The 27,543-nt window shown below is 39.2% G+C and overlaps 1 protein-coding gene across 1 annotated transcript in view; it reads right to left on the reverse strand.

The window, feature by feature from the left end:
• The window catches only part of AFG1L (AFG1 like ATPase), a 1,902,723-nt gene that overhangs the window by 117,294 nt on the left and 1,757,886 nt on the right, over positions 1–27,543 (reverse strand). The window contains exon 11 of the mRNA XM_044065354.1: positions 27,294–27,434. Coding sequence (XP_043921289.1) covers positions 27,294–27,434 — 141 coding nt within the window. The remainder of the gene's footprint in view (positions 1–27,293; positions 27,435–27,543) is intronic.

The following is a 27,543-nucleotide window of genomic DNA, read 5'->3' on the forward strand; positions in this document are numbered from 1 at the left end:
ACCCAACCCCAGTAGTTGACTAACCAAACTGCACCCCCCCTTCAAAGTTTCCTGGATCTGCCACTGATTTAATTATTAATTTTGCTAAGCAGGGTAGTGGATTGATCAGTTTCAGCTACTGCCCATAAGAAAACAACAGTCAAGAATGAGACATACTGTATGCTGGTACAGGTAATACATAAGCACAAGAAATCTGACATAGCAATAACATTGACAAAAACACATAGATAAAGACATGCAATGCATGGGTGGCAGAGCTAAGCGATGGGAAAAAAAGCACATTAGGAAATTACACTGGCGGGATTCAGACCAACTGCAAATATATACAATATAGATAAGTCAAGTATACTTTTTGCAAAGGTCTGAAAGAGTCTAAATGAACAAGTGACTGGTGAATAGTTAGGTTATAGCCAAATGATCAATGGAAGAGCATTTTGCACTGCTTTGCTGATTGATATTAAATAATGTCAATCTAATTTCTTTGCCACAGTGGATTTCCTAGTATTACCAGGAAGGGTGCCCCACAGTTAAGGTCCAAGTATGGAAAGGGAATGTGCTCAGGATGTCAGGATATTCCTTTGTTTTTTACAGAATTGTAGAAACTTGGTCGCAATACCACTGCTGATATTTTGAGGTTTCTACTAGTAATCTGAATTTAAGAATTAGGAAAGAGTCACTAGAGAGTGCTTTGTGAATGACTGCAATTAGAAGGAGGTCAGCACTTTGTTGTACAGGTAAACAGCCTGGCCTCTTGAAACTAAGATGGTTATGTTCAGTGTGGGGGGAACAGCAATGAAATGGCAGGTTCTACTGAAGATAATTTGAAGTTCATAGACCTTTTTCTTTAAAATGTAGGTTACAAGGGGTAAACCATATTCTAGTTGGTACAGCAATATATGTTTGATTATAGCTGCTCTGCTTCCAGAAATAAGGTAGTGGGAAATCTTCCTACAACTAAAAAGTTTTAACTTTTGCTTTTAATTACTCGTGTGGGTTGTCACGGTAAGAAATTGGTCTAGAGGAAGGTTTAAATAACTGAAACTGGACAGGCAGATATTTGTTCATTTGCACGATGATGTATATTTTTATTCTTTCACCTTTCATAAATTCATGCCTAATAAAAGGAAGATATATTTTAATTTCCTTTTCAAAGATGCAAGACCTTATACTTTTTGGTGTTGTAACCAACCCACTGCTTTTCTGACATCTCCATTAAAGTGGTCACGTCTTCCTTTAGCCTTTTTTAGGTCTCTTACTAATGCCATTACATTAAGCTGCGGTGGTACAGCGGTAGCGTTGTTGCCTCACAGCAAGAGACTCTCCTGTTCGATTCACGGCTGGAGTGCCTTCTGTGTGGAGTCTGCATGTCCTCCCCATGGTTGAGTGGCCTCAGAAAGACATGCGTGAATGGGCGTGCCTTCGCTGAAGGGTGGGCGTCGGGCTGGCAACTCGGCACCATAAAAAAATCTACTGCCAATCATTAGCGGACCGGAGTTCCGCTGTGGCGACCCCTAACTGGGAAAAGCCAAAAACACAAACAACTAATGCCATTACATTCATGTTATCTAACAACAGAATATCTTTGTAATACATTGTTCATAACAAATATATGAAGATCCTTAGGAGACCAAAGAACCAGTACTAATCCCTTCAGCATCCCACCAGTGACCTGACTGCAGACAATATTGCTTTCTAATTGTAATTCAGATACTTCTCCACCCACCCTATCAATTTCCACCTACACAGCCCATCAGTTTTTTGAATGGGATACTTTTAAAGGCATTGTGGAAGATCAGGTAGGTTACAGCCAGAAAATTACTCAGTAAAAGTGGACATTGGCTGAAAAGCTCATTAGTCCCTTTCTCACATGGTAGTCTCCTGATACATTAAGCCTGCTCTGGAGAACAAACTTATTTTCATACAGCAGGATTAGTAGAAACAGTTCATACCTTTCAGCACCATTATCTGTCTCCTAAATAATCAACATCTGTATGCAAAGCTCTTGGTATGAAGGACAGACTATTATCTTCAAAAACACTGACCTAATTGTAGTTACAGATCTGTAAAAGTAAGATATATTTTCAAAGAAGAGTTCTCCAGTCCAGGTAAATGTGTGGTTAGGACTGGCATCAGCTAGTTCTGGTCATGATCAAGAGTAGGAAAGCAAATTTAGAAAAGGAAAAGCCAACAGGAAAATAACATCTGTGAAATCATAGAATGTGCTCACTGCTGTACAATTACCTTATCCTGACTACCAAGATGGTCAAACATTCAAAACATGCTGGACATCTTGAAGGGACCATAGAGAATAAAAATATTATCCAAAAAAGTTGTCTACAAAGTGACTCCAAGCAGTGCCCTGCTATATTTTCTTTTGTCTATTCCACAGATACCATGACTAAGCATTAATTTTTACATTTAAAACCACAAACAGGTAACAAATATTCACTAAACTGCCTACTCTCTTGGCTCCCACGTACGAGTGATTTCCTCTTAAAGAAAAACATCCCCTGCTTCTTTTCTTCAGCTCTGGAACTCACTGCCTTTTCACCTTACAAATATCTCTGATTAAAGAGCTGTCAGATGTTTTCTAAGCCCCACTTTAAGGAGCCACCTAAACATTAAAGTTATATAAAAGCACACCATAAACATACTGTGATTTTCTTCCCATCTTTTCAGTGCTGTTAACATATGAGTAATGACAGCTCTGCCTTGAATCTAGTGGCCAGATACCGATGGCAATGAACTTTGCTTATTAGCAGTAAAGTATAGTTGCATATGTCCTACTTACCTTTAACAGTAGATGCTCAAATTTCACACTCCCTCAATGGCATATGGGTTCTTTGCCTGCACACAAACCCACACTGGCAGCTTTCCAGAGATCAGAATTCCCCTACTCAGACTATCTGTGATAGGGGATTGGCTAGGGCCCTCCCATCAGGGAAAGCCTAATCCCTGTCACAGAAATTCAGTTATTCAGGCTTTTAGAGGCAAGCAGGAAGAACTAAAAAGGACCACAAGCAAGAATTGCCTGAAACCAACCAGTTCACAGCCACAAAGCCAACCAACAACACAACAAGGTTGGATACCATCAAACTATATGCAAAAAAGGGGGATGGTGGGTGGCTGCTGCCACTGAGGCAGTGTGAAATTCAAACATCTACTGTTACGGATAAGTATGACTTTTGCAACTGTACTGTGTTCAACTTTCACACTGACTCAGTGGCATATGGGTTGATTCCCAAAGCTTACCCTACCTGGGAGGAGGAAGGATAGGTATCCAGTAGTCTCTGGAGAATGATCCTTCCAATGCCTGCTATGGAACTTGAGAACAAATCCATTTTGCAGTGCTTTATATAGGTATGAACATAGGACCAGGCTACTGTCTCTATAAAGCTTCTAGAGTTTATTCCTTTCCAATATGCCACCAAAGGGGATAAGGCTCTGAAGGAATCTACCTTAATCTTGCAGGGAATAGACTTACCATGGTGAGAATAACAAAAAAAGCAATAGCAGACGATAACCAACAAGCAATCCATTTGCTTAGAGACAGGTTAACCCTAACGTCAAAGTCAAAGTAAACTTCATTGTCATTTAGAACTACATACATGCAGCCTAAATGAAAATTTGTGCATCAGCTCAATCCTTGAGATTACAAAGGAATGTGAAAGAACACATACAAGTAGAGGAATAAACATAACTAACAAATACAATATTACTCCCAGTACATGCAAGGAAGAGCACAGACATTTACCAGCACTCCTATATGAAAATAATACCCTCCCATGAGTTAAATTAACTATCCTATTTAAAGTAATACAAAACACACTACAGATTGAAATGTCTATGTTATTTGTCTAATACTGCACTCGAGTGGGTTAAATAATACTGATTATGGACATAATACATATATTCCAAGTATATATTGCACAAGTAAATAAAAATTGACTTATTATCTGTCCAGACCCCTGGAACTAGTGCCCAAGTTCAGAAGTCTAATCACTGGAGGGTAGAAACTGTTACTGAATCTTGTAGTCCTGCAGCAGTTGCTGTGATATCTCCTGCCTGATGCCTAAAAATTCCACATGCAGGATGCTTGTTGTCTTGTATTATTTTGGTGGCCTTTCATATGTTTCCTGCAAAATAAAGATGTTATATCGATGAAAGGACTGGAACCTGTTACCTTCTCTGCCACCCTCACCAGTCTTTATAGCATCTACTTTTCTGTAACTGCGCAGCTTCCAGACCACACTGTGAAGTTGCAGGTAAGGATGTCCTCTATTGCACCTCTATAGAAGGTGGAGAGAATATGAGGAGGAAACCGTAGCTGTTTTCAGCCTTCTTAAAAAGTGGAGGCGTTGGTGCGCTTTTTTGACCAGTTAGCTGGTGTTTCCCGACCACAAGAGATCCTCTGATATGTGTAAACCCAGGAATTTTGTACTCTTAACCCTCTCCACACTCTCACCATTGATCCTGAGTGCTGAGCGGTTTGTTCTCCTTTTCCTGAAGTCGATGATCATCTCTTTGGTCTTGCTTACATTCAGGTTGTTCTCCTTGCACCAACTGCTCAGAGATGACACCTCCTCTCTGCATGCCCTTTCATCCTCCTTTGTGACGAGCCCCACGACTGTGGTGTCATCAGCAAATTTGATGATATGGTTGAACTTACGCTTAGCATAGCAGACTTTTGCAACTGTACTGTGTTCAACTTTCACACTGACTCAGTGGCATATGGGTTGATTCCCAAAGCTTACCCTACCTGGGAGGAGGAAGGATAGGTATCCAGTAGTCTCTGGAGAATGATCCTTCCAATGCCTGCTATGGAACTTGAGAACAAATCCATTTTGCAGTGCTTTATACAGGTATGAACATAGGACCAGGCTACTGTCTCTATAAAGCTTCTAGAGTTTATTCCTTTCCAATATGCCACCAAAGGGGATAAGGCTCTGAAGGAATCTACCTTAATCTTGCAGGGAATAGACTTACCATGGTGAGAATAACAAAAAAAGCAATAGCAGACGATAACCAACAAGCAATCCATTTGCTTAGAGACAGGTTAACCCTAACGTCAAAGTCAAAGTAAACTTCATTGTCATTTAGAACTACATACATGCAGCCTAAATGAAAATTTGTGCATCAGCTCAATCCTTGAGATTACAAAGGAATGTGAAAGAACACATACAAGTAGAGGAATAAACATAACTAACAAATACAATATTACTCCCAGTACATGCAAGGAAGAGCACAGACATTTACCAGCACTCCTATATGAAAATAATACCCTCCCATGAGTTAAATTAACTATCCTATTTAAAGTAATACAAAACACACTACAGATTGAAATGCCTATGTTATTTGTCTAATACTGCACTCGAGTGGGTTAAATAATACTGATTATGGACATAATACATATATTCCAAGTATATATTGCACAAGTAAATAAAAATTGACTTATTATGTGTCCAGACCCCTGGAACTAGTGCCCGAGTTCAGAAGTCTAATCACTGGAGGGTAGAAACTGTTACTGAATCTTGTAGTCCTGCAGCAGTTGCTGTGATATCTCCTGCCTGATGCCAGATGCCTAAAAATTCCACATGCAGGATGCTTGTTGTCTTGTATTATTTTGGTGGCCTTTCATATGTTTCCTGCAAAATAAAGATGTTATATCGATGAAAGGACTGGAACCTGTTACCTTCTCAGCCACCCTCACCAGTCTTTATAGCATCTACTTTTCTGTAACTGTGCAGCTTCCAGACCACACTGTGAAGTTGCAGGTAAGGATGTCCTCTATTGCACCTCTATAGAAGGTGGAGAGAATATGAGGAGGAAACCGTAGCTGTTTTCAGCCTTCTTAAAAAGTGGAGGCGTTGGTGCGCTTTTTTGACCAGTTAGCTGGTGTTTCCCGACCACAAGAGATCCTCTGATATGTGTAAACCCAGGAATTTTGTACTCTTAACCCTCTCCACACTCTCACCATTGATCCTGAGTGCTGAGTGGTTTGTTCTCCTTTTCCTGAAGTCGATGATCATCTCTTTGGTCTTGCTTACATTCAGGTTGTTCTCCTTGCACCAACTGCTCAGATTTCACCTCCTCTCTGCATGCCCTTTCATCCTCCTTTGTGACGAGCCCCACGACTGTGGTGTCATCAGCAAATTTGATGATATGGTTGAACTTATGCTTAGCATAGCAGTCGTGGGTCAGGATGATTAATAACAGTGGGTTGAGAACACATCCCTGTGGAATCCGGTGTTAATCATAATACACTTTGATGTGTTCTTACCCGAACACATCCTTTCTGGTCTCTTTCATCAGGAAGTCCAAGATCCAGTTACAGAGATGTTTACCGATTCCTAAATGTGCCAGTTTTGCTAACAGCTGCACTGGTACCACCATATTAAATGCGGAGCTGAAGTCTATGAAGAGCATCCTCACATAGTTGTCTTTGCCCTCTAAATGCTCAAGGGAGATGTGCAGTGCTACTGATATGGCATCAGCTGTGGATTGGTTAGCTCTGTATGCAAACTGCAGAGGGTCAAAATCAGGAGGTAGGCATGATGAAAGATGCTTTTTAATCATCTTCTCAAAACACTTCATAACAGTGGATGTCCGAGTGACTGGTCTGTAGTTGTTAGGGCTAGAGGGAGTGGTTTTCTTAGGTAGTGGGATAACTTTAATTTCCTTGTAGCATGGGGGTACTTTCGCCATGGCAAGAGAGGTGTTAAATATTTCCTTGAGCACTGTGCATGGTTGATCAGCACAGCCTTTTAACACCTTGCCCTACTTAGCCTCAGTAAAGGAAATAAACAGCTGTTGAGCTTTCCTGAATGGCTTAGTTCTATAAATGTAGTACCTTGCACTGCCTATGCACATCCAAGGTATAGAGAATCTTCTCTCCCTTGTTTTTAGGTTCCAGAAAGAAAACTGGGAGACTGATGGCTTGATTCAGGGTAAATTCAGAAACAACAAACCTGACCTTGTGGAAAATCAGATAAGGCTGGCTCACCATGACAGCTTGCAGCTCACAGACTTGCCTTACAGATGTCAGAACAAATAGCAAAACAGTTTTCCAAGTGATGAACTTCAAATCAGCCAGAAAATCAGGTTCAAAAGGAAATTAGGTAAATTGTTCAAGAACAAAGTTGAGATCCCAAGGAGGATGAATTTGCTATCAAGGGGGTTTCAAGTGCAACACTCCTTTCATAAACTGTCTGACCACAAAAAGACAAGAAAGAGGGGCATCCCTGGGTAGACAAGCTGAGAGGGCCACAAGATGAACTTTGATAGGTAAGAGAAGCCATAGTTGAGTAGCTCACACAAATATTTTAAAAACATAAGGGGTAAACACCATAACAGGCCTTCTGATATTTGTTAGGTAAACATAAGATTTTCTCATTGCAAGTTTTCTTGCCTCCTTCAATACCAGTTGCTCAAACTTATGGACCAATTGCCTAAAAAGTATTAAGATAGAATTACCCAGGCTGTCAGTAGCATTTGCTCTAGGTTGGAGTACACCAGTCATTCCTGACATTATGTGAGCAGATGCAGAGTGTGAGGAAACTTGTGGTAATTGCCCTTGGCCAATTCCATTAAAAGGGAGAACCAACTTTGCCTGGGCCAAAAGAGGTTCCCCACAAGGATCATTTGTAATGCGCAGGTTCATAGGTGTATACTAGACTACCAACCACTAGGATCCTTCATGCAACCCCAACCAATGCACTTCCTTCTGAATCTTCAGAAGAAACTTGAGTATTGGTGGAAAGGGTGGAAATGCATAAAGGAACACTCCCATCCAAGAGACTGAGAATGCTTATGACTGCCAAACATGGCTATATGGATGTCTCAAACAGAATTGTTTCCAGTGTTTTTTTTTTTTTTTTTTTTTTTTTTTGAAAGGAGGCAAACAGAACTATTTGAAGTGTTCCCCATATCTGGACCAAATCCAGACAGCCTCTGCCTTGAATTTCCAATCATGAGGGTCCATCTGGGATCTTCTTAATCTGTCTGCAACTAGGTTTTGTTTTGGTAGGATGTAGGAGGCCTGGAGCAGAGAATGGTCAAAGTCTAGCTCCCAGGCCATCACTGCCAACCTGCAAGGAGGGTCTGACCTTGTACACCCCTCCACCTTGTTTGTTCAGGTACCACATGACTGTGGTGTCGTCTGTGATCAATTAAAGAGGATCTGGAGACCATAACTGGGGAAGAACTTTTAAACTATAAACCACTGCTAACATTTCTTTAATGTTTATGTGCTTTGTAGGGTCTGAAGGTCCCCATTAATCTTGCAATAGAACTCCTCGACACAATTCCCCATGCAAAATCTGATGAGTCCATCTGGACCGACTAAACTGGGGTCTGCAGGTAGAAGGGCATGTCTGGATTGATAGACAACTCATCCCTCCACAACTGTAATGCTTGTTTCACAAAATCTAGCACTGGTACCTATAACTCCAAGGGAAGCAGGTGCTGGGTCCAATAATTGAGTACCACTGAATCTTTTTCACATGGAGTCTGGCCAGTGGTGTCATGAGGGAAACAGATGCCATGAGGCCTAGAATTTTGAGAACCACTCTTGCAGAGGCATCTTCTTTAAGAAAGTAATCCTTGAAAATGTCATGAACAGTCAGGACTGTGTCTTCTGGTAGAAAGGCCACACTTTTTTCAGTGACAATTACCCCAGGAAGACAATTCCAAGAACTGTAACTGTGACCCTCAGAAGTGGAATTACAAGTGAAAATGTGGGGAATATATGCTAACTCTGATATTATGGTATCTCAAAGTATTCTTCCAAATTCTAGGTACAGCAACCTCACAGTTAATGTACATATCTAGGAGTGGTGCGCTTGGGGACGAACCCTCTTTTTGAAAAAAGGAACAGGGAGTAAAGATCCTTGTAAAACATGTTTTTCTATTGTTTCAAACTTTACATTTTTTTGAATCACATTGTATTTTTTGGACTTGGGAGACACAAAAAGTACAGTTGTCTAAGTAAACTTACCATAACAGTAGATGTTCGATGATCATCACTGCTGTAGTAGGCTAAGCTATATGGGTTATATCCTGTCTAGGATACAACAGCCAGCATCTGAAATTTCAGGGCACCTTCCATGCACCCAATCAGTTAGCTCAAGCTGATTAGACTAAAAAGACAGGTTTGGGCACTAACCCCTTCACAACTTTCATGCCAACAGAGACAGGAAAACTGAGCCCTGAAAGGTTAATGCTAGGAACAACAAAAAATAAATATCCGCACTCTGGCATGGTATAAACACACCAAAAAAAAAAAAAACAAACAAGGGGGATGGAGGGAGAAGCTACTACAGCAGTAATTATTTGAACATGTACTCTTTATGGTAAGAGTATTTACACAACTGTACAATGTTCATCATACTGATCACTGTTTCAGCACCCTTAGCAATACCGGTAGATTACCCTAATGCAGTATATTACAGAAGTGGAATGGGAAGGTTCCAGGAGCTCCTGAAGAATAGTTCTACCAAAGCTTGATCTAGACCTAGAGAAAGAGTCAAGCTTGTAATACCTTGTAAAGGTATGTACAGAGGACCAAGTTGCTGCCTCTAGAATCCAATCTATTCCAAAAAGCAAAGGATAAAGCCAAGACCTGGTAGAGTGGGACTTGACCCTGCCTGGAATAGTTTTCTTGTGGTAATTATAACAAAAGGCAATAGCCTGAGACAACCATTTGGAAATAGTCTGTTTTGACACAGGTTGTCTTTTCTTTTACCTTCACAAAAAATGAAAGTACAGTTGTGCAAAATCTTACCATAATAACAGATGTCCTTCTCTTCAATGCTGATGTATTTTTTACATAACGCATCTCCTGTCAAGGACAGACCAAAGTCCAGCCAGTATATCAAAGCCTTTAGTCCTTATAGGTGCTGCACATCACATGTATGCTCCCCGCGTAAGGCATTGGGCATAAATATGACATGTGGATGCAGACTCTCAGGAGGAACAGAATAACATTAGGGACAAAAGAGAGCATGTACTTCTAGAAGAAAAAAAAAAGGCAGAAGAAAAAGGAATAAGGACCCCTCAACTAGGAGGGCAACAGCTATTACAGAGGGGGATGGAGGGAGGGACTGAATACTGCAACAGTGAACAGAAGGACATCTACTGTTATGGTAAGATTTTACACAACTGTACAATGTCCTTCCATTTCACTCCTGCAGTATGAAGCCTGGGAGAAGAAAGGCACAAACAAGCCCACTACAAAATCATGCAAGATATCTCTGGCAAAACCTGCCCTGGCCCTGCTAATAACATCCAATTTGTAATATTTAGTGAAAGTATGAACAGAGGACCAAGGAGCAGCCTCATGGATGGCTTTTGTGTCCAAACCCTTGAAAAAGGCACCAAAGGAGGCAACCATCCTAGCAGAATGTGCCTTTACAGATTAAGACCTTTGTCGTGAAATAAATAACAAAAGGAAATGACCTTAGAGATCCAAGATGAGATGGTTTACTTAGAAACAACCAAACCCAAAGTCCTGGGATGAAAAGAAACAAAAAGCTGCTCAGACTTGTGAATTGCCTTTGTTTTATCTAATACCTGAGCTGGCTGTATAGATCCAAAGTGTAAAGAGCCTTCTCACTGGCAGACTGCAGAGAAGGAAAAAAAAAAGGAAGGAAGATGAATCAACTAATTAAGGGAAAACTCATTGGCCACCTTGGGCATAAATGAAGGATTAGTTCAAAGAGACACACTCTCTCTATGAAAAACATAAAAAAGGAGGAATAGCCATGAGCTCCTGAAGTTCAGACACTCTCTTGGCTAAAGTAAGAGCCAAAAGCAGAAAAGTCTTACAAGTACAATGCTGCAAGGAAGCAGGCTCAAAAGGAGCCTGATTCAATTTTCAAGTACAAAACTGAGGTCCCAAGAAGGTGGAACAAGCTTTCTGGAAGGCCTGATATAAAGGATCCCTTTAAAAAATTGCTTGACCTCAAACCGAGAGGCCAGAGGAGGATTCAAGGACAGTCGAGCAGACATTGCTCATAGGTGAGTCTTAAGTGAAGATTATGCCAACTCAGCATAGAGCAGATCACACAAACAAGAGAGAATTAGATGAACTTCCAAAGGGGGGGGTGGGGTAGGTCCTGATGGCAAGAGAGGCACCAGAAAGAAAATCTTTTCTATTTGGACATACATGGTTTTCTGGTACTGGGTTTCCTGGCCTGCTGCAGAACCCAGAGCACATCCTCAGGAAAGAGGTGCCTAAAAGGGATCAAAACCCTATCATGCACAGTGTCATATGAAGAGTAGACAGGTGAGGATGGATAAGAGATCCCTTGTCTTTTGTGAGAAGATCCACCCAGTGAGGTAACCTGTGGTGATTTCCCCTGGTCAAGTGAGAAAGAAGAGGGGACCAATGCTGTCTGGGCCAAAAACAGAGATACCAGCAAGATTTTGGTAAAATCCTGCCTGCTCTTGTTCAAAACATGTAGCAACTGGGGGTATGGGGCATACAGAAATATTCTCTTCCAAGGAAAAGACAGGGTGTCCACTTTCCGAGTCAGAGGACTTTGGACTCTGGAACAGAATAGAGAACGTCATCTGTTCAGAGAGGAGCAAAAAGATCTACCTGAGGCATATCCCACTGATGGACTATCTCCAGGAACACATCTCTGTGAAGCATTCATTTGTGAGCTTGTGTTCTGGACTTGCTCAAGGAGTTTTCCACTAGATTGAGCTCTGAAGGAATGTAAACTGCCTGAAGAATCACTTGATACTTGATAGCTAGATCACAGACCTGAAAAGCTAATTTGCAAAAGGGGATAGGCTCTCATACCACCTACCCCTGCTTGTTGATATACCACATTACAGTGGTATTGTCTGCTAAAACTTTGAAGGTGTCGGAATGGAATAGGGATTGAAAAGCTTCCAGAGCTCTTATCTCTTATGTCAGAACCCTGAGAATTCCCTTTCCGTAATAGATGACAGAGGATGAAGAGACTGGAAAAAGGCTGTAAAAGTCATAACCTTGGGAGCAGGAAGAGATGCCAGCAAGGGGACAGTCTGGAGCCTGAACCCGAGAAAAAACATAATCCTGAGAGGGTGTCAGGTCTGATTTCTTGAGATTTATGGTGAACCCCAGACTGTGTAAAAGACAAGTGGTGTACTGGAGGTAGGGAAAAAATCTGCATCTCCCAAAGCCTGCAAAATGCGATGACAAGAGTGAGGCATTTGGTGAACACCCTTGAGGCAGTAGAAAGGCTAAAGGGCAAAGCACAGAACTGAAAATGCAAGGAAGAAACAGCGAAATGCAAAAATTTCCTGAACAGAGGGTGAATGGGGGTGTGAAGGTATGTATCTTGGAGGTCTAGTGAATCCAAAAAGGTCTGGGGAAGAAGAGGAGGACACAAGGTCTGAAGAGACAACATCCAGAAAGAAGGAACCTTCAGAAAGATGTTGATCAGACAGAGATACAGAATTGGTCTCAAAGTACCCTCATTCCAGGGAACCAAAAGCATTCTGGTGTAAAACTCATTTCTCTCCTGGATGAGTGGAATGAACTAAATGGTGCCCTGATCCAAAAGGGATTGCAAAGCCTCCTCAGAAATGAGGAAGGTGTTCTAGAGGAGGTTGAGGAAGAGGTTAAGGAATGTCTGAAGGGGGGGGGGATTTTAAAATCATGAAATACCCTTGATGAATAAGAGAGAGCATCTACGACTCTGAGGTGATCCAAAGCCTATTTGAAAGAGATAAAGAAAGGTGAAGAGACCAGGGGACCTGGCTGAGAAGAAGGGAAGGCCAAATGTCAAATGGCGACAGGCTTGACCTGAAAAGAAGGCTTCTGAGAAGGAGGAGTCCAAGTGGATTTAGCAGGGGGAATGTGCTAGATCCCTTGTTACCTTTATGAGTTGGGTGGGCCTGCCTACAGACAAAGGCAAACTTAGTAGGTTAATTCATCTGTAATTTGGGAATAGGAGATACAAAAATAGGTTTGAGCTCCTGCAAGTCCTTACCCTTATACTGGAGGGACTCGACTAGGTATGCAGCGGCCGTCACAGAAAGGTTTTTGTTATCCAAAGGGGCATCCAAAAGTTTGGCTTTAATATTATCAGGTAAAGTCTGAAGGCGAGCCAAGAATAACGTTTCATCACAGGACCAAAGGCAGCATCCCTGGAAGAGGCAGCAGCTTCATCATAGCTGCATTTTATACAGTGACAAGAAACTCAAAAAGGGGACTCAAGCAGGAAAAGAGTAGAAGCATTCCCATCATAATCAGCAAGGTCAGACACCACCTTAGCAACCTAGGAAAGAGCAGCCAGCACTTACCTAGTCATGTAGGTCTGGTAATTAATAACCTGAAAAGACAGGGTTGGCAGCAGTATATACTTTCTTACCCAAACTTTTCATAGCTCAACTGTCCTTATCTGAAGGAAGGATCTTAGTAGGTGCCAATAGCTTAGAAGGTTTATTAGAGGTAACTGAAATCAATGAAGTATTGGAAGAAGGGCACTTAGACAAAACTTTGCAATCCTCTGGCAACCTTGTAGAGTCTGTTAGATTTCTTGGGAGCTGGAGGCTGAGAATCAGAAGCTACAAAGGAAGAAATAAAGGTGTCTAAATGGGCTGCAAAAACAAGTGGAACAACAGATGGCTTGGAAGACTATTTGTAGAAGCTCATAATAGCTCTTTTGGATGTAAGAGACATAGGAGCAATCCCACTTAAAATACACCATCATACAGGTAACAGTATCCTCAAAGGATAACTCTTCCAAGGGGGGGTCTGGACTCATGGACTTCGCTTTCTCTGAACCACAGTCTTGACGGCAATCAATTTGAGAAGAATAAGCAAGGGATTCCTCCCTAGAATCCAAGTCCTCATCTGGGGAATCCACTTCTCTAGGCCTCTTAACAGGTGTGGAGGACCAGGATGGGCAGGGAATGAACCCCCTTGAGGAGGCTTCAAGGCCATAAAAGCATTGAACAAATCCTGGACAAAATCCTGCCATTCACACTGGGGATCTTTAACAACAGGGGGAAATATGTTTAGTTTTCAGCTTTTTCTTGAGGGGGACATCTGCCCTAAATACCCTCAGAGGTTCAGATCCTTGGCAAGATTCAATAATGGTAGCAGGGATCTCCTCCCTCACTAAAATCTGATGTCTCCCCCTTGGTCCATTAGAAATAATCAGCCAAGGTTCACCTTCAATGTCCATAGGAGATATTGAAAAAACCTCCAAGGATGTGTGAGAGTTTGGATCCATGCTGGCCTACGATGGGGTTACAGCAGAGGAATCAGATGCAAGCACCAGATAGTCTTCAGGGCTCTCCCTAGCTTCTAGAGAGACATCTGGGAGAAGCTAGACAGCAGCCAGATCAGGCCTAGTCTTTTTGACCTTCTTCTTGGTAGACGGCTGGCCCTTGGGACAGGAGTATTCTGCCATACTACCCTGAGACAAAAGCTTAATTTCTTGGTTCTCAAGGTATATGGACAAGGAAGATAAACTATATAAGCTCTTAGGAACAAATGACTGACAAATGGAACACTACGTATGGTCATGGGAAGCACCCAAGCAAAAAGATACTGGTCGTGGCAGTCTTTATGGTCAATTAAAGGAGAGAAGAAATCTCAGTGGGTCATTTATCTGAAAGCAGCTTGGTAACCAGCACAGCAGAAGGGCATTCAGACATACGTTCAATAATGGCTTTCGGATTGGCAACAAAGAAGTTCTGTGTGTCAGTGTCTGTACATCACCTTTATGCCCTACACCTTATGGGGGGAGCATACATGTGACATACGGTGCCTACAAGACCTAAAGACTTTGGTATACTGGCCGGACATTGGGCTATCCTTGGCAGGAGATCCTATATGTAAAGAATACTGAAACAGTGATATGGAAGGACATCAACTGATCTCAATATCTGAAAAATGTAGTTCTGTCAAGGTAGTACCAGAATTGTCTGTGGAGATCCAAAGATGGAGTAGCTTGTCTCTCTCATTTTAGTTTCAGGAAAGAAAATGGGTGATGGGTAGTTTGGCTTAAAGTAACCCAGGATACCACTTTGGCATAAAAGAAGGATTAGCTATCAAAGAAGCACTTTTCTCTGTGGAAAATAAGATAGTGTTGATGCACCATGACAGCTTGCAACTCAGATACTCTTCTTGCAAGGGTCAGGGCAATCAATAAAACAGTTTTCCATGTTAAGAATCTCAAGTCAGCCAGACAAGATTAGCTGATTCAAATGGAACACGTGTTAGTTTCTCTCACACAAAATTAAGATCCCAAAGAGGCCTCTTATGCAAAACCCTAATTGTATCTGTCCTTGGTGTCCTACACACTTTGCACTTTTACCCATGCTGAAACTGCTCCCTAAGCAAAGACCAAGGCATCTGTGGCGAGTCAGTGCTTTGGTGCAGGGACGGATAAGGAGAGACCTGGATTTAGGGAAATGTGCTGCCTCCACCAAGTGACTTCTCTTCTGACAACCTCCAGCACTGGGATTTGAAAAGAGAAAAGATGTTTCTGGAAGTGAAAAGGGACTGCCAGTGTGGGAGGTGGGGACACGGTCCCTGAAATATTGATTCTGACTTGTTGGACTGTCCTTGGTTTTGGTGGGTTCTTGAATTCTTTTTGACCCCCCCCCACCACTTCTTCTTAAATGTCTATCTGCATTTTGCTGAAACTGTTTATTTTTTTCTGCCAAAATTGGATGGGGTTTTAGAGAGTCCCTTAGAAAATATGGAAAAGGGGGGATGCAAAATCTGAGAGATTCCCTGTATCAATTTACCCCTTTCATTACTTTTTTGATAACCTCTGCAGTAGGGGATTCAGAAACAAAATCTATATCTAAATGAGAATTTAAAATCTCATTTTTCACATCATCTAGGAGGTTCTAAAACACAGCCAAGCAAACCTCCTCAAAACAGTATCAACGGTTATAGTCCTGGAAGAACTGCCAAATGAGTTATACACACACACAGTATAAATAAGTTGTGCATTGTAAAATGGAAGAAACTGAATTTAAAGCAGATTTTTCCTCACAAGAAGAAACTGCAGACAAAACATTTCTCATAATTTCACGAATTAGTAATAATAAACTTTAACATATGAGCCTGACAATTCAAAATTCTGAAAATCAAAGTTGCAGAAGCATACACTTTTCCCATACTTATCAATCCCATCCTTGTCAGAAAGAGTACGACTGGAATTAACTAAATGCTTAGCAGCAGTAAGATTGAATACAGCTTTAGCTGCTGTGTCAGGTTTGGGAAGATTATATAAAAAATAAAAAGACTGAGGAACTTTCTGCCTTTTTAGGGGCAGCAGGCTATCAGGAAATTTACAGGCATTGATTGACACACACATCCTTCAGACCTGATAGAACTGGAGGAAAGGGTGAAGGGTTCTTGAAATTCCTGTTGCTAACAGCTCAACGTTTTTTCTGAGGGAGTGAAACACCTTGGTGTTCTCCCACTGAAAACACTGGCACATTCTGGAAATAGTCTCACAGAAATAGAAACCCCCACAAGGAAAATCAGAAACAAAGCTCTTCCCTGAGTCTGGATCAGAAAACAGAGGAGAAAATCCTGCATCTGCCCCATTATCTTCCTGTCCAGATTCAGAATCTTGAATCTCTACTGGAAAAGAGGTATCCCTTTTTTATTTTACAAGAAGCCACCTGATAAAAACGATCAATAGCCTGAATTAAACCATGAGCCAGACCTGGTAAACTACTCCTGTCTATGGACATTTAAGGAAGATTAGATACATGTTTAGTTTTCTCTTTTTTTTTGACAAGGAAAATTGGGCCAACAGTATTATTAATGGTAGCATCAGCTTCTCCAGGGATGTGCATAACATTTTGATCAAACAGGGGAAGTCTTTACTGTTCCCTTCCCTAGGAACAACAAGAGTGGCTCTCCCTTGCTCACTGAATTCATCTCAACAGCCAATGAGGAAATGGCTAACCTCTAGTCCATAGTGGCTGAAGCTGCTACATTAGAGGGATCCAGGGTAAAAGATGACTGGTGTGAGGAAAGAAGTTATGGTCACAGCAGAGTCATTCACCTGTGGCTGAGGTAAAGTGCTAGCCTGCTGTGGTGGCAAAGGCTGTTTACTTAACTTTTTCTTTTTGTGGCTGGAAGAAAGACCAACAACAGGACCAGTAATTTTTTCCATGGTCAAGCTAAAAATGGTGCCTGTTTCCCAGGAAAACAAACAGCCAAAGCCAGTAAAAATGTAAAGTCTTTAAAAGTCATTTTCTCACACAAAAACACAGTAAAAGGCACTTTGAAATACTCTGCCAGCCCCAAAAGGTGAAATATTCACAATTCCCTCCTCCCCAAAATGGTTTATGAATTACTTTAAATAGCTGCACTCCCATTTAAGTATCATGACAGTCCATCAAAACACAAACTCCTAGCTTAAAAATAGCATTCCTAAACAGGAAAGTAAAATTAAATAAATAATTTTGTAATGTGGAAGTCCCCCCCCCAAAGGAACTTATCTGCCCTGCAAAGAAGCAGCACAAGCCGACTGTCGAGCCTCGAAAGCCCATAAAGGAGTACTCTCTTCAACAGCAGAAAGCTCTGAAGGGCTTGGCACCCAAGCCTGTCTATTTAGCCAGCTCAGCTCAAGCTGACTGATGGTTTGGCACATGGAAGGTGTCCTGAAGCTTTGGAAGATGTATAGCAGTTATATCCCTTGCAGGATATAACCCATATAGCTAAGTTTACTGCAGCAGTGGTGAATATAATGGACATCTTTGCTTCTGATACTTGTGACAGAGAGCTACACTGCTGTTACACAATGACATGAGTTTACAAAAAAGTGTCTTATACTTTTTATAACTGCTTCATCTGAAGAGAAGTCCATTCTTTGTCTGACTCCCTGCACTAAAGTGAGTCAGCCTTTCAAGATCAAGATGAACCTTGTAACTTAGCTCACCTGCAAACACACTGCTGTCTCCCAACAAATTAGCAGGGGGTCCAAACGGAAAGATGGAATAATTAAGAAAAGGATAGTAGTACTGCTGGAAGTGACTTCATCCTCAAGTCTTGATGAGTACCTTCACATCACTGACCCTGTTGAAGAACATCAGCCTTTGCAGCATTACATTCCTACACTGGATTCCTGATGCCCTGGCATCAGTACTGTAAAAAAAAGTCAGGCATCTTGGGCCCAGAAGAAGGCTTTCTTTTTTACCAGGAGATGTGCAGGATAATCCTGAACCACCCTTAATTTCATATATGTTTTTTTCCCTGTATTGGAATAACTCATCTTCCATAGTAAAAGTATAGACTCTACAGACCAAGAGTCTAGGATACCATAGGGTGTCCCAGTATTCTTACCACTCTGTGTAAGCCCATCTTTACATGGAAAAGCCTAGCTGGTTTCAGAGGCTAAACCATGAATTTCTTAAATAAATTTCTTGGCTCAATGTCTTTTATAGTTTCAGGAGTCCTTTTTGTTCTAGGTTTCCATGTCTGGACTTGTTCTCCAAGTCCATATGTTTCCTTAACATCCTTAATTCTTTCTCTAAAAGTTCCATTTTCTCTTTATAGTGCTCCATTAAGATCTCTGTTTCCACTAAAAGTTTCATTTACTCAGATCTAGCTGAGAAGTTTCTGTAGATTTCAAAAATGTACTAGTTTTTTGTATGTGGCTCTCCAAAGATTCCAGCTATTTCTACTGCACCTTCACAGTGGACTTACTTCTTCTTCTTTCGGCTTTTCCCAGTTAGGAGTCGCCACAGCAGATCACCTGTCAGCTCATGATTGGCAGTGGAATTCTACAGTGTCAAGTTGCCAGCCTGGTGCCCAACCTTCCACAGAAGGCACACACTCTCACCTAGGGCCAATATAGAGTGTCCAATCCACCTACAGCATGTCTTTGGGATGTGGGAGGAAACCCACGTGACCACAGGGAGGACATGCAGACTCCACACAGAAGGCACCCCAGCCAAGGATCGAACCGGAGAACCTCTTGCTGTGAGGTGGCAACGCTAACTGCTGCACCACCACAGCCACCCTTTCACAGTGGACTTACTGTATTTAGGAAATTCAGCAACTGCTGAGATGATGGATAGGATCTTCTACTCTAGCTTCTATTTGAAATTGTATCCATTTTGGAAGGGACTGCTCCCTCTATTACTGTAGCTCACTACCTCTTATTATATTTCTTTTACTTTTAGACAGAAAATAGGGCATCTAAACTCACAAAATAAGGAAGCTGGTCTGTAAAGTGAAGAGAACTTTGAGCTCAACTTATCATGTTGTAAGACCCTAGCTAAATCTCATCTAATCTGCACTTTTTAATGAAGAAGCTATGGGTGCTACTTATGTAAAACCTTAATTTGCTAGTATGGTGGTTCAGTGGTAAAGGTTCTGTCACACAGCAAGAGGGTCTGGAGTTCAAGCCTGACGTTTGGTCATTCTTTGTGTGTTGTCTGCCTGTTCTTCCCATGCCTGCATAGGTTACCTCTGGGGTTTCTGTTTTCCTCCTACCTCCGAAGAATACTCTAGGTGATTAGCTACATTAAATTATATATACATGTCCATTTGTGCACATATTATACATCTATATTTGTCTATATGATATACACACACAAACACATATATGTATATGTATATATATGTGTGTGTGTGTGTGTATATATATATATATATATATATATATATACATATATACACACACGCACACACACACATATATATATATATATATATATATATATATATATATATATAGTCTATATAAGGTCACAGGCAAATATCTGTAGACTATCATATGCTTAGCCAATAACCAGTCAGTGATAATTAGTGAGAATCAAACCCTCTAACTTGTGTTTGTTAGGTAAACATCTTAACCATTATGCCTTCCCCCAACCCCAGACATTGGGCCTGTCTGAGATTTGAATTCAACTTCATCTAAAACCCTAACCAAGAATCATGCCCCTAGATCAACAAACCCTTTTCTTGTAGCCTGGCACCATAACTAAAAAGAGTCCAAAAAGGACCAATTCACCTCTCCAATTAACGAACCCTTGAAAAATAAATATGCTCTACGTATCACCCAGTCCTTGTAAGGATGCCTCAGGTCTGTGTTCATGTACACCTAGATTTAGTGACTGTTTTAACCTTAAAAAAGTTCAAGTCTCTTTCAGTAATTTATAACCCTTTAGTGACATAATACTTCCTGTTGTTTCTTGCCCTTGGCAACCTAATGTATATCCTCAAAGTGTGTATTTTAATATGTTATTCACCTTAGAATCTACGAAGTCACTTGAGGTACACAGATGTTTTTACTGCATCCCCTTCCTCTTTACCTCTGTCTCCACATATCAAGACTATATATGTCAAGTTCTTTTAGCTGTACTGTCTGTGGCTTCTGAAAAAGAGAGTACATCATCTGCATTGGCCACTTTTGAACTGCCTCATTCATTTCTATGATGTTAGTATGTTGAAGTCCCCAGAACTACACAAAGTATTCAATCAATCGTGGGATCTTATCAATGGTCTATAAAACAAGATAAAGTTTAGAACAGCTTATAACCAAAGGTATTGAGTCCAGATCCAGGGATGTTATTGTTCTGCAGTACTCAGCACTTTTTAAGCTGATCACTGAAATAATACCCCTTTCAGTATGTATCTGTCCAAACACTTGTCAGAAATTAAACAACCACATCACTTTCCTCACTTACAAAAAAAAAGTCAAAGGCCTAAATATGCAGACCATCACAAAGCCTTGTCTCTCTTCACAATATCATACAGGCAACTAATGGGTGACCTCTACCTTGCATATAGGGCTTCAAGAGACCCTATTTTATCAGACCTACTACACATTTGCTAATACCCACACGGGATCTCAATCTTTTTTTCAAAATAAATAGAACATGGAGAAACAAGTTGAGAATACTGCTTCTGTGGAACCATTTTCCAATTCACATAAAGCAAGGTACTTTGCTTACTCTACTGAAATGAAATTTGGATGAATAGATGTGTAAACCACAAAGTCATCCCCAATTAAGGACCCCTGTCCCTCATGGATTGGAGAAACAAGCAAATGTCCCAACATATCCTTGCTCAGTCTATTTCTGGGTTATTTTATGCAAAATATAAGGGATAAAAAATACCATGGAAATTAAGGCTAAGCTTCTTAAGACCCTTAAAGATCAATAGTCTAGTAAATAAGTATGAAACTATGGACCCTATTAATAGCCTTTTGTTTCCTGCTGGTAATGTTTCTTCCCATACATCCAATATTTCATCTATTATTCTTGCTGCTTTTCAAACTGTGAGTTTTTTTACCTTGTTATCTGACATGACCCCCCCCCCCCCCAGGTTATTTTCCTCTTCTGTGTCTGCCACTATCCCAAACACCATCAAGTGTAAAAAAATGTATAGCCTCTTTTCTAGGTTTCTTCTTCTTCCCAGGTACACCATTAAACAAAACTTAGGCCACCATATTTTAGACCATTTTGAATCCTTGCTAGGACTCCTTATCCCCCTGCACGCTCCTTAGTATTGCTGTGTTCCAAAACTTTGTATAATTTTAAAATGCAGTCCAGACTATAATGACTTCTGATGAGTAGATATTAGGCAAATAAAAAATACACATCTGTCAGCTTCTAACAGAAAATATTAGGCAAATAAAAATACACATCTGTCAGCCTCTAACAGAATTCATAAATAACATAATTTGATGGTATCAAAAATGTCATCATTGTTATGAAGAAGCAAAACAGTACAGCATAAGGAAATTCAATCAGATATGTGTCACACATTCAGTGATATATGCAAGATTTTAGGAAACTCTAATTAGATGCACCATAACATGCCATCTTAGAAAAATAGTTTGTTTCTTAAACAACTAAAACTCTTTGAATTACACAAAACACAGCTTCAAAACTCCACTGGGATATATGCAACACTTTGCTTACAGCATTTAAAAATTGAATGGTTAAGGACTTTCGTCTTTCTACAATCTTTCTACAATCTCAGGACTTCCTCAGAACCAAGTCACCAATATCCACGTGTGCCTTAATAACATCATAAATATTTAAATTAAAAAATAACCACGATATGTACATTTTATGCGGCAAAATGCACACAATAAATCTCAAATAAATAAATACTTTTAAATAAAATCCCTCATTGCTGGACATTTCCATTTAGAAACTCATAACTTTGTTCACATTTGCATAAATAATCATGTTGCTGAACTGCTTTCAACCCCATGACATATAAATAAAATGCTTATCATATTATAATCTAAAAACATATGTATACTATCAAACTCTCTATGGCTGCATCTTGAGTACACAATTTATGGACGCTTTATCATTTAAACTTAGGGGATCCTCAGTATTAGTCTTTAGTTGCCAATATAATTTCTGCATTTCCAGGGCCTCACTCCAAGCACCCCCATGTGGATTAACACCTATACCTTTGATCCCAAAAAATAAAAATACATGGCCTATATGTTGATCAATGTGTTTAACTAAGATATTACACATATTCTTGTTTCTATTGTCCTTAATATGTTTATATATTCTCTCTCTAAAATGATGTTCTGTCTTACCTATATAGAAAGTCTGACACTGTTGACACCTAGCCATGCAAACTACTCCTTTGGAGCAATGTTGTATATTTATCACAGAAAATTCTTAATAGCCTTAATACTTAAACTGTGACCCTCACAGATATACCAACATGGTCAGCACTCCCCATGCCACCCTCTACTGGTTGTCTTAATGGATGCTTGCTGTGCCACATCATTTTTGAAACATTTTGTAAAAAAAAAAAAAATAATATATTCTCCACCAATAATTTTGTCATATCATCACTTAATGAAAAAATGTTCCAATATTTGTTGTTCATACTATGAATGCACCCAGAATCCAAACTATGGGCCATAACCATAGTTCTTGTAAATGCATGATTGTTTGAAGGTTTAGAGGAATTAACTAAAACAAAAGCATCTTCCCCAAAATTGGGAATTTTCATTTCTCTTAACAGAAATCTCTCTTATATTATCATCAAGTAACTCCCCAGGGTACACCCTATTAATAAACATTCCTCTAAGTTTCTTCACCTCACAATTAAAGGTGGATGGGTCTGAAACCATGCATGCTAAACACATCATTTGCCCTTTCATCAATTACTTCTTTTGGTGGAATGGGTGGCAACTATAATTATGCAGAATAAGTCAGCATTCTAAATATCTTTGACAAAAATATGTTTAGACACAATTTCTGTGTTTGGGCTGCAGTGATTTTTCGCATCGAGATAATCTGTCTTTAGATGTTTCATAAGTGAACTGGAAAAACTTAGGTGTATTATTTATATATTCAGTTAACTCATTCAGTTTATTTAAAGGTTTGATCCACAATATACATATATCATCCAGATACCTCACATATAAGGACAAACAAGCAGAATAGTCTGAACCAATTACAATTTTCTTTTCCCACTGAGTCATATCATCATTAGCAAACATAGGGGCACACACTACACCAATTTCCACTCCAATAATCTGGTGGAAATGCATATTATCAAAATATATATAATTACTGGATAAAACTGTATATATATCTTCATATATAACCACTTCAATAGTAAGTAACATACTATCTACTACCAAAAACTCAATAAACCATTCCATCCCCCTCTTATGCCTGAAAAATATACTTGACATCACTGTATAGTTCAGGTGTACGTTTCTTCAAAAATTCCCATGAGTCCTTTAACCAATAAGTAAAGATCTCAAACACATTTTTTAATTTCTTGTCAATATATCTGCCCAGTAAATGTGTTTTATACCCACTGGCTTCAACAGCTGGCTACAGCAGGGGACCTATAACATGTTTATGTATCTTAGGTATCACAAAGACTGTAGGTATGTAAGATTTCTCACCTGTATGATATCTGTAAATATTCAAATCAGTATGGCCCTGGGTGAGCACATCAAATAATCTTTATCAATTATTTTATACACAATATTAATTCCATTAATAGATGCCTCCACTTATGTATCATTGTATAAAATACTCATCATCTCACCCACATAATTCATCTGATTCATTTCTACAAGCCCACCACCATCACGTTTCATAATTTTTATTTATTCTTCATTGCATATATTATTTAATATACAAAATAATTACAATATTAGTTAAGTTATGACAAAAGGTGTAACATTTGATATTCAAAATATTCATGGACAGTGCAGTGGTTGCATTGTTGCCTCACAGCAAGAGGTTCTCCAGTTTGATTCTTGGTTGGGATGCCGTCTGTGTGGAGCCTGCATGTCCTCCCTGCATTTGTGTGGGTTTCCTCTGGGTGCTCCTGTTTCCTCCCATGTTATAAAGACATGCGTCTGGAGTGTTTCTCCCTGGGCCTCCGCTGTAAATTGGCTTTGTTCCAGGTCATACTTTCCCAGTAAACAAATGTTAAATAAATAAAAAATAAAACCTGATACCACTTTTACTCATTTTCTAAAAGAGCTATATCATTAGGTGGAGAAGGGGAGGGGGGGGTCAAAGTACTTTTTTAACTAATCACTGGGGTTGTAGACCCTATTCACTGCTTATTCTGTGAAAACCACAAGGTCATGTTCAACTTACGTGTATATAATTTGAGGTCCAATACAACACTGGGTATCTGTGATCTTTTAATGTCTGCAAAAGTGCATCCCCCCTTTGTAGTAAATTGCCACGATCAACTGATATCAAAAAAACACTATAATTAAATATCTTAAAGTCACTGTCTGTATTGGTAACAATGTTCATTTCATTTATTTCTTGTTCCTGCTTCCTCCCTGTGCTGTTGTTCTTTAATGATCCTTGCCACCTGCTGTCCTGGAATCCTGATCCATAATGGTTCTTGTTCCAGTTCTCCATCTCATTTGATGGCCCTAGAAATGCGGGAATTATACTGGCAACTAAAGACCAACATCGAGGACCCCCCCCCAGGTTAAATCAATAAAGTATTCATCAATTGTGTACTCAAGATACAGTTGTAGAGAGTTTGACAGCATGCACATGTTTTATATTCCTTATGAAAAATAATTTAGCTTAAATTATAAATACATACTTACATATGTTTTGAATCTTAAAGTCTAAACCTTTTACTTAAAGCGTAAATCTCCTGTTTCAGAAAATAGGTCCTGCAATCAGAGAATAAAAGTCACTTGTTTTTAAGTTATTTTTAATTTTAGCAGTAGTTTTCCAGGAATTCAGCTCACTCTATCTCTCAAGGGATATACTGTTCCAATTAATTTCTTCTGTATTATTAAGGATTTTATTTTTGTTGTCAAAAGTGGATGCTTCCTCCAGAGTGTCAAACATTTTAGCTCCTTCAGCAAGAAGTAAATTGATCTTTGCAGGAAATACCAAAGTGGCTTTAATATTGTTCTTTTTAAGTTTCGTGATAAGCAGGATTTTCTTTAACTCATTACTTTACCAGAATAATCATTGTCAGATCTGACTACACGATCATCTATTTTAATAGGTGGGCTGGACCATGCTCTTTTTAATATTTGATCTTTTTCTAAGCGAGACAAACTTAACTATCACTGAACATGGTGGTAAGCTTTCCTTCTTTGAAGGTGCTCCCAAGGATGTATGTGCCCTTTCAATTCCAAAAGATAAAGTTTCAGGTAGATTTAATGTTTTACATAGCCAGGTTGTTTAGACATTTATTATATTGTCTCCTTCATACTTTTCAGGGATACCATAAATTCTAATGTTACTTTGGTTCACTCTGTTTTCTAAATCATCAACTTTTTCAGCCAGTTATTTTGTTTTAAAAGAAATTTAATCTGATACCCACCTTCAGTTATTCCCCCTTCATGATCTTTTAAACTTCTTCCATATTGCTGACTTGTGTACTGTTGTTTCATAAGAATTTCTAAATGTTCCATCTTCTTTATGATCTCTTCTTTGAGACTTTCTATTTTTTAAGTAATATATCCTGCAGATATTATTGGCTGGATGTCTTTTTTAACACAAGAATCCTGAGTACCAATTCTTGAGGGGCTCATGTTGAAGTCACTTCTCTCTCTTAACCAAACAGCTGAAATTCTGACAGGAAAATTACAGCTTTTAAAGAACTTCAAGCTATAAATCTTTTCTCTGCCTATTAGTGAATAAAATTAGCTAACAAATATCTCCACATTATAATTTTTTATTATATTTTCTGTCTGAGAGAAGTTTTCAGTCAGGGAACTTTCACCAGTAGTTGCTCTCAGTTAACCATCCTGGCCATGGCCCTATGCATTTGTTTTTATATTATAATGTGATAAGCATTTTATTACTTATTTTAAATCCTATAGGGTTGAAAGCAATTCAGCAACATTATTATTTATGCAAACGTGAACAACTGTAACTAATGAATGTTTCTAAATGGAACTGCCCAGCAATGAGGGATTTTATTTAAAATGTATTATTTATTTAAGACTTACTGTGTGCATTTTACAGCATAAAACATATATATATATATATATATATATATGGTTCCACTTCATATCATCGAATTATCATTTCATCGAATTTCAAATCATCAAGACCAAATCGTCGAAAACTGATATAATCAAATCTCAAATCACTGAAAACTATGAAGCAACTACAAATAACATTCCACAAAGTTTTTACTACATTTATCCAGGGGGGCAAGCCTGTATATATATATATATATATATATATATATATATATATATATATATGTATATATATATGTATATATGTATATATATATATATATATATATATATATATTGGTTGTACTTTTATTTAAATAGTTATGATGTCATTAAGGCACAAGTGAATGTTTTCAACACTTCCTGGACTTATAGGAAGAGAAGCTATTGCAGACTTAGATCTGAGGAAGTCCCAAAATTGTAGGAGGACAAAAGCACTTAACCATTACATTTTTAAATATTGTGAATAAAGTGTTACATATATCCCAGTGGATCTAATGGATTTTTGAAGTTTAATTTGGTGCTTAACTACTTTTATAAGCTGTAAGCTTTCTATTTGTGTCTTGCTTACAAATAAAATCAGCTGCAACTTAACATTCACATAAACTGCATCATCTAACATTAATTTTAGGAACTGTATTCATATATGATATTTTTATATAGTATATGTTTCTGCTCAGCTTATTTCCTTTATTAAAGGAGCAACAAAACTCACTAAAAATCCTGCTAATCTAAGTTTATAACTGTTACGGAACTCTACCTATTAACTTGTTTTCAAAGCTCTTTTAAGACAACATTTAAGTTATTTAAATTGATTAAAATTCTTCATTCTATGTAAAGTCTTACCTTGTGATCATAGAAGGCATCAATGAGTGTAATAAACCTTCGTGCCTGCGTCTTTTTTGCCAATGAAAGTAATGGTATCTCACGTATAAAGACGGTATCAAAATACTTGGAGATTTCCAAATAGTCACTGGCTCCTAGAGGCTGAAAAAGAAGAAAAAACAATTTAAAACATTAAGTGATACAGTCATCAGAAAAACAGTTGGTACTTTACAGAAGTGTTCTCTGGGACTACTTGAAGATACCTGTCGGG

This window comes from Protopterus annectens, chromosome 1.part0, assembly GCF_019279795.1.
Source record: "Protopterus annectens isolate FY-2018-M chromosome 1.part0, PAN1.0, whole genome shotgun sequence".
In the NCBI taxonomy this organism is placed as follows: Eukaryota; Metazoa; Chordata; order Ceratodontiformes; family Protopteridae; genus Protopterus; species Protopterus annectens.